The sequence below is a fragment of the Geospiza fortis genome, unplaced genomic scaffold (assembly GCF_000277835.1).
Source record: "Geospiza fortis unplaced genomic scaffold, GeoFor_1.0 scaffold104, whole genome shotgun sequence".
Classification (NCBI taxonomy): Eukaryota; Metazoa; Chordata; class Aves; order Passeriformes; family Thraupidae; genus Geospiza; species Geospiza fortis.
The window spans coordinates 3,763,567-3,771,752 of record NW_005054325.1 but is presented as its reverse complement, the minus strand read 5'-3'; the positions used below and the strand labels follow the sequence as shown (position 1 = coordinate 3,771,752).

General features: G+C 44.1%; 1 protein-coding gene across 1 annotated transcript in view; it reads left to right on the top strand.

Annotated features, from left to right (window-relative positions):
• Positions 1-2,379: 2,379 nt before the first annotated feature.
• Positions 2,380-8,186, top strand: part of E2F3 (E2F transcription factor 3) — a 30,646-nt gene continuing 24,839 nt past the window's right edge. Inside the window, exon 1 of the mRNA XM_031056963.1 lies at positions 2,380-2,580. Coding sequence (XP_030912823.1) covers positions 2,380-2,580 — 201 coding nt within the window. The remainder of the gene's footprint in view (positions 2,581-8,186) is intronic.

Here is an 8,186-nt window from a genome sequence, read left to right as displayed (position 1 = left end):
CACCCAGAGGTTGGTTGGGCACTGGAACAGGCTCCCCAGGGCAGTGGTCCCAGCACCAAGCCTGGCAGAGTCCAAGAAGCCTTTGGACAATGCCTTCAGGCACATAGTGTGATTATCAGTGCTGTCCTCTGCAGGGCCAGGAGTTGGACTCAGTGATCCTATGGGTCTGTTCCAACTTGGGTTACTCTATGATTATTAACGGGTAATGGTTTTAAACTAAAAGAATGTGGATTTAGACTAGATATAAGACGGTTTTTACAGCAGGGCGAATTAAACATTGGAACACATTGCTCAGACAGGTGATAGGTACCCATTCCTGGAAACGTTCAAGGCTAGGTTAGATGGGGCACTGAGGAACCTGATCCAGTTAGATGTCAGTGCTCATTGCAGGGGGGTTGGACTAGATGACCTCTAAAGATCTCTTTCAACCCAAGCTATTCCATGGTTCTATAGGAAAATGCATGCTCTAAGGAGCAGATCTGAAGGGTTTGCTGCATTCTCTAAGTGCTTCTGTAATGGAAACTGGGCTTTCTTTCACCTTCTGCTTGGGTGTTTTTTAACATCTGCTGTCTCTAAAGTCATTTTCCTACCAGGGACACTAGAAATGGAATTATATGGAATTATAATGTCTTGAGCAATGCTAGTAACCTAATAGTGCCTTCAGTACTTGTTTTCTTGAGCTGTTAATTCTGGAATTGAATGGCAATTACCATGTATATATGCTGGTGCTATTTTGCCTTGCCAGCGTTGTGTTTTTAGACAGCGTTGGTCCCACACATTGACAGTCAGTTTTTTGTCCCCATACAGTAAGCTAGTTCACACTTTGTCTAATGTCTTCGCATAACGGGAATTGATGTTGGTTACAGCTCTCACAGAAGGCTTTTGTGTGGTGATATCTGAAAGCTGTCTTGTTGGAGCTTTTATCAAGGCTTTCGCAATGAGGCCATTATCTCCGCTCATGGAAAACATAGATATTCGCAGAAATTTTTATAGCAATGCTTGGTAAGTGTCATGCTGGGACAGAGTGACAAAGCTGGAGCGGGACAGAAATAATACCCGAGGTGGCAGCCATGCCGTGGCGGGGCGTTATCTGTCCTTGCAGACTTGGGGACAGGGTGGGAAGGGAACCCCACACTGGGTAGACGGAGGGTGGTGATCAGGGCTATCGCAGGCACGAATAATCCTGGCTGTCGGCTCAGCAGAATAAAGTTTCACTTTTCATGGTAAGAGTTTTATTGAGTGGCTTTAAGTAACCCAGCTCTGAATTGCTGTATAATGCTTCTGCACCTTTTCTGCACTGTATTTTTTGGGGGGGGTTGGTTTTTGGTTTTTTTTTTGCTTTCAGCTGCGTGGTATCTGTGACCAAAAAGTGTCTCTGGGGAGTTATGTAAAGCTGCAAGTCGGGTGAGAGGAAGCTGAAACTTCACAACCCGGCTGTAGTACCCCTAAGCACAAAATTCTTTCAGCCAGTAAAAAAGACAACTTACTACTTGAGGTGGGTGCAGGGAGGGCTTTAAAAATTATAATAGCATTTTCACTGGCTTCTTTGTCTCAACCGTGGGTATTTCACTGGGTTTATTCTTTCTTTCCCTCAGGAATTACGGGTTAGAAAAAGCTTCTTTTTTTTTTTTTTTGTAAAATACAATGTCCTGAAAGCATAAGCAAGTTGCTCATTTTCTTTCTCTGATTCTTAATCATAAGAGCTGCCTTGATGATTTTTCCCACCTCAAATTAGCAGTTTATTTATAACATGCTAATGTTCTCTATGCCCGTTGGTATTACTGTTCTGTCGTGCTGAGCTGAGAATTGTTCTCTCGAAAACTGACACTGCAAAGATGACATAAAAGAACATGAGAAATTGCCTATGATAGAGAAACATTCAGGTGGCTTTTGGTATGACTTTGATTCACGCTTTCTATAAGATCATTTACATTTCCTTCCTGATTTCAATTGCTAGTCACATTCGTGTTGCTTGGTTTTATTTTTGCTTACCAAAAATAAAGAAAAATGCAGACTGTTGGCTTTTGGCATCCTCGTTACCCTCTCGTTTCTACTGGTAAAACTTCTCTGTGATCGTCTTCCATGCAGTGTCACCAGCTGCCTTCTTGGATTGCAGGCAGGGGAGTGAGGAACTTTAGGAGGTGTTTCCCCCTTCCTGCAGGGTGCCTGCGGAAAGCCTCTTCCAGATCTAGGGGTTAGCAGCATCCTTCCCATTGGTCCTCCACTTCAGCTGCTCTGCGGAAAGACAGGGGAGCTTCCAAAGCCCACACCATGCAATGTGGGGTATCTTGTGCGTGGAAAAGCAAAGGGCAAAATAAAAACACATCCCATGAGTTTCTGTACTTGGAGCCATGTGTTTTGTAGGTGTTTACAAGAGAGATGGCAAAGAAAGATGCAAGATCATTTGGCAGCCTCCAACATTGTTATGACCTGTTCATCTGTAAAGATGCTCTTCATGTTGCTGCTGGTCTTGGCGCGCTGAAGTCCTTCCCTATTCTCGTCTTGGTGGCATCGTGTTTGCTGAATATGTGGGAAGTGAGCGCAACAGTAGTGAACGGGTTGTGTGCAGTTGGCTATTGGGTACAGCCTTCTGTGGGCAGAATTGAGTTAGTAGTTACAAAGGAATTTCTTTGGTGGTGTTTGTATTTTAGGGGAACAGAAACCCCTTTTGCTGTGAAAGGGAATGTGTAGGTAATTCCAGAGTCTGGCATATTTAATTTAGAGAAGGAAAAAAGAGAAAAGGAGGCAAATCCCCCTTATTCAGAGCCATATGTTCAAGATACTATGCTTAGTGTGATTTATTTGCTTCAGAATTAGGGAAGAGGGTTGCTAGGAAAAGTAAGATGCATTCACTTCCTTCACCTAAAAGAATTTTATTAGGGTGATTACAGTCTGCCTCCTTTCTCCCTCTTTCCTAGTCCTGGAGAATAATCAATGTAGCGATAAGTCAGAGCAAGCAAAAATGTGATTGTTCTCCTCTGCAGTGCAGAGACTAAGATGAACTCCTTTCTCTAAGGCCAAAATCAGGTCTTTCTATTTTGAAGTGAATCAAGAGTTACCATTATTTTTTCAGTAAGAAATGATCAGAATTTCAGTATTTTTCTTTCCCCTTTAAGATTTGTGCAGTTTTGGGGCTTTTTCGACTATCCTTTCACTCTTTTGATGGCCTCAATGCCAGTTTCAAACCACTTCCTTACTTCCTCCAAGGTGGGGAAGCAGCCCCAGTTGTACTGGACAGGGATTATATCTGTTCAAATACTTCATTTCCAGCAGAGAAATGTGGCTTTCCCAGCTGTTTAAAAAGCTCAGTTGCCTCAGCATGTGGAGAGCAGGTCCCAAACTCTGTTCAACCAGCAGCAGAGAAGGGGGGAATTGCCTTCAGACCTTGCAGGGAGAAATCGTGAGGCATCTGTGAGGTGCTGTAGTATATCCAGCTAAAAATATCAGATACTTGAGCTTGCCTTATTGACTTGTTGGATGGCAATACCTTGTTGAAATGGAGAAAGCCAGCAGATCTGGAACTTTGTGTAATAGTGCAATGGTGTGAGAGGGGTGGCATAAAGATCCCAGCAAATTTACTTGCTCACCAGAGCTACCTCAGCTTTTCCACTGAAAATGCAAGTGTGGCATGCCTAGAAGATTAGGAATTACCTGCCTGCCTGTAATGGTCCTGGAAGGTTTACTTCCCTCCTGAAAAGCTGATGTCGGATTCTTGTCCGGATTTAGCCCAGTCTCTTTGGTTATTGTTGATCAAGTCGTATGAAAATGTATTGTTCCTTCTGCTGGTGAGTGATGCTGAATGTCCTCTACAAGTACTTCACCTCTCCCTGAGAAATGATGCTTTTTGTCTTCATTGTTGCTCTGCCTCATCTTTGAGTGCCTCTCCATGACTGCGTGGGCATGAGCCCCAGCATGGAGCAGGTGCAGTGATCTTCTCAGCCAGAACACTGAATTAGAAGTATTGTCTCAATAGGAAGGTACATTTTAGCTGGCTACATGCATCTCCTGTAGCGTGATGAAATTGCATCAGTATTTTCACTAAGTGTTTTTATCCAGAATATCAATTTCAACAAAGTGGTTTTTTTAAGTTCACTATTAAGGTCTTTAATCTTAGAAGACAGGCCAGCAAGGTGGTTCAGGTAAAGAGCCCTTTAGAATCACAATATGGAATTTTTTCACCCTAACAAGGGAAGGTGGCGGTTTGAGCACGTGCCAGTTTGCCTTTCCAGAGCTGTGATACAGCTGAACCACAGTGGAAATCTGGAACCATAACAACACTGCTTATAGGAAGTTTGACTCCCTGCATTTAACCACAAATGTGGTCAATGTTAGGAGAAGCAATAGCAGAGGGGAAGAAAGGTGGTAGTATTTGATTAGCTTTTTTCTCCTTGTTTTCTGTTGTGAGGGAAGAGCGATAATATTACTAACTGATGGTTCCAGTTTCCTTGTTACCCTTTGAGGATACTCTTTTAGGGTAGATATGATAAGACTTGCTTTCAGCATTTTAAAAAGTCACATGCTGTTAAGCAGTTGTGCTGCTTGGTGAACTGCTGGGTATTTCTGAAGACAGTTACATGGAGAAGAGGATTAAATACCATGTCAAGATCCTTCAGGTGGTCACTAGCTTCATGCAGGGATTGAAATGCAAAGCGATTTGGTCATGATGGGTTTCTGCAGGAGGTTATTGAGGGATAGAGGTCTTCCCATTGGTCCTCACCATTGTGCCCTAGACCAACATGCTGTATCCATTAAGTTCATCAGCATGAGAATGGTTGTCTGGCTTGGACACTAAAATATCCTGCTGTTTCCTATCTGCACATTCTTGGAAATGAAATGTAATCCTCTCATAGGCAGAGCAGCCTTAATTGCCTCATGGGATAAGAAGGGAAAGGATGATTTGGGAACCAGGTCTGTGCTACTAGAAGTTCTTCTAGTAGCGCAGAAGGGATTTCCTGGAACCATGCTGGGAGACCCTTTGGGGATGTGGTTTCAGAGTCAGCTTGCAGCCACGATCCAAATTGGTGCCATGACACAAATGGGGTCACGCTGCCCTCCCTCCTTTCCTGCTTTGGCACCTGCCCTCATACCTCTGTGTTTGTCAGGCTGGGGACTGCTCCAGCTGAAAGCTAACACTGGCTGAGTGATTAGTTTTCAGCACAGGGAGCTCCCTGGCCCAGCTGGCCGCGGGGTTAGGGTGGAGGTGGCCGGCAGAGGCTGCCCCTGGCTGTGCCCTCTCCCCGTGCACAGGATGCTTGCTTGGAGTGGCAGCAGACCAAGAGCCTCACTGAGTGTGTGACCTCAGCATCTCCTAGAAGCCAGTGGAGTTGTGCAGAATGAAACCCTAGCAGATGGCTGTGCAAAGAAATAGGCAGCTTTTGTGCCACTACTCTCTGCTTGGGTTACTGAGGGCGTGCAGCTGCCACAGCCTGGCCAGCAGTGCCTAAGGGCTGGAGGGAGCTCGCACACTCTCCCCATCTCCAGCTTTGAAGTGCTTGGTGGCAGTGTAGTGGGTTTGTGAGCACATGGAGGAGTAACTATGGCTGAAAACATCCTCAGTTCATGGGGGAAAGCCATATTTGCTTAAACTGGGAATCTGCTCAGTGCTGTTTGCACCATGCCTCATACGCTTGTCTTCCAGTCCCTGACCGAGGCTCCCAGGCTACGTGTAATTTAATTACAGTCTGATGGCTGGCGCTGAAGTAGGTGAAGATAAAAATGTAATTTGTGCCTAGAAGTTGTGTGTAGTGAGCTTGCAGTACTGGAGGCCTTCTTGGCAATTGCTGCTATCAGGGTACACCTCCAGAGGAAAGACTGGCTGTGTTGCTCTTGCAGGTACAGTCTGACAGGTTCAGCTCTAAACAGGGCTTTAATGTGACTGATTGTCAATAGGTGAAAGTAAAGGAGTTGTGGTCTTGCATGAAAGATCACAGAATCTTTGGAGATAGCAACTGGGATGGCTTTTATAGTCAACAGCTGCTGCAGCCAAGGGTCTTGTAGCTTATGAAGGTGGGAAGGCTCATAGGGCTTCTGGTCAGACGGGTGGTAAGGAATACCAGTCACATGCAAAGTTGGCTGAGGAAGGTTGAGTTTCATGACTGCACTCATAGCAAAGTCTCCTTTCTGCCCCTCGAATGGCAATGTGGAGCCAGCCTGCATGGCAACGAGAGCATCCAGGGCCCTGCTTATTCCATGCTATGGCAGAATTCTGCCTTTGTGACCAGAATATACTGCTGAATTTCGGCTTTGGCTTAAAAGAAGGTGTATCATTGTTATTGTAAGTAAACCTCCACTTCAAACTCAGCTAGTGCGGAACTAACTCTGGAGACAGCCTATAACTCACAGGGCTGTGAAATAAGAGTTTCACTTTAATCTGTTGTCTGTTTTCAAACATAACTATTTTGTTATTGATTACTTGTGAAAAAGGCCTGATGTGTTTATCTCTCAATCCTTACATATGCTGCCCACTGCCAGTAGCCTCAGTTCTCCTCTCAGCAGCTGCCAAAATTTCCATCTTTCTCCTGATTTCTTTAGCACCATTGTGCATTGAAACGCTTGCAGGATAGCAGTATGTGAAAGCTGTGTAGCATTCCTGTTTATCTTGGAAGTCAATGTTTTACACAAGGAGCGCTGTAGCTCTGCCATATTTACTTTCTTGCATTTAATTCAATAAAATGTATTTACCTGAAGTGGACATGAAATTTCCAGTTTGCGGTGGAAAGCGTAGGACCAGGCTGCAGAACTCGTTCCAAGTCAGGACAGAGTGCGTGAGGGCTCCTTGCCAGTGCAAAGCGTGGGAGGAAATTCGGGAGTAAGACGACTCTTGCTGCTATCATCAGCAGGCGCCTGTTGAAAGGGTAGGAGTTATGGATGTCAAGGCTAGACAACAGGTTTTTGTGTTTTCTTGAATTTTAGACTTCCAAGACAAACCGATGACTGGCAAAGCAGGTTTCGTCCAAGACTGTCTTTGCTTTAGTTTGGATAAGAACTTGCAGTCCCAGATAGTGAGATGTAGGCAAGTTTTCTGGGGTAATCTTAGGTTTACAGTTTGGTTATAGTTTGGAATTAGGATTGGGAAAACAATTAGTGTAGAAATGAGGGTTTCTATGGGAATCTATAATGCTTAAGGATTTTTAGCAATCTAGCAAGCCTACAGGCTGGTGGGAGCTTCCCACGGCTGCCTCAAGTTACCTTTTCTCCTGCTTCTAAGAGAACAAGGCTGTCCTCCTTCCTATCCATATATTGTTGAGAGAGGGCATCATCCACAGGCTATTTTTATTCCTATTCCTTTCCATAATTATATGTAGCTTTTATAAATCTGTCTGGATGGAAAGCTCTCATGTACTTTTGAAGGGCTTAGTTGATCTAAATTTAAGGATGTCTCATGTCCAGTTGTGAAACTTGCTATTTTAGTTCACCCTACCTACAGCTTTTACTAAAACAAGAGGAAAAGGATGAAGAGGAGAGACTGAAAAGTGTGTGTGAGAGGAGGGAAAGATGACTCATAAGTGGGACTGCATTTGAAAATGAAAAGGATCAAGGTGTACTGATCATAAGAGAGAAAGTTATGGCTTCTGTGAAGAAGGCACAATTAAACTGTATGGTCATTTATCTTCTGAACAGATTAAGGTATGTTTGGGGAGGAATCCATGGGCCTGAATTGAGTAGATAGATTTCTTCTATCTTCAAAGTTATTTAAAGAAAGGAATTTTTATTGCAGCCTTTAATAGGTGATATTTTAGTGCTAGATTCCTCTGGAAGACTTCCCCAGGCTTCTGGAAAATCCCATTTAGCTGTCCATTGCCTACAGGATAGTTCTAATAGCTGCATGGTTATACAGCAGGACAGGTAGCAGAAAGGGAAGGAGGAGGAAGGCCACAGTGCAAGAAGCCAAATGGAGTTTCTCAGAACTTTAGGCTACAATCAGTGGAAATTAAAGCTCATGAATAGATGCACAAATTTCTGCTTTCCATCCAGGTGTTGTCTCTTTTATCCCTCTGCTAACGTTCTGCTCTTCCAGCCTTGTGCCAGTGCCTGTAAAACTTTCAGAATACTTGGGATGGTCAATAGTCTAGAAATAAGTCTCTCTGTAGGGTTTAAGTAGTGTGCAATTATGAGGATGAAGTTCTTCTGTGTACAGCACTGCAAAGAGTGCCTGTGGTGTTTCCAAAATTGTTTACCAGCAGTAT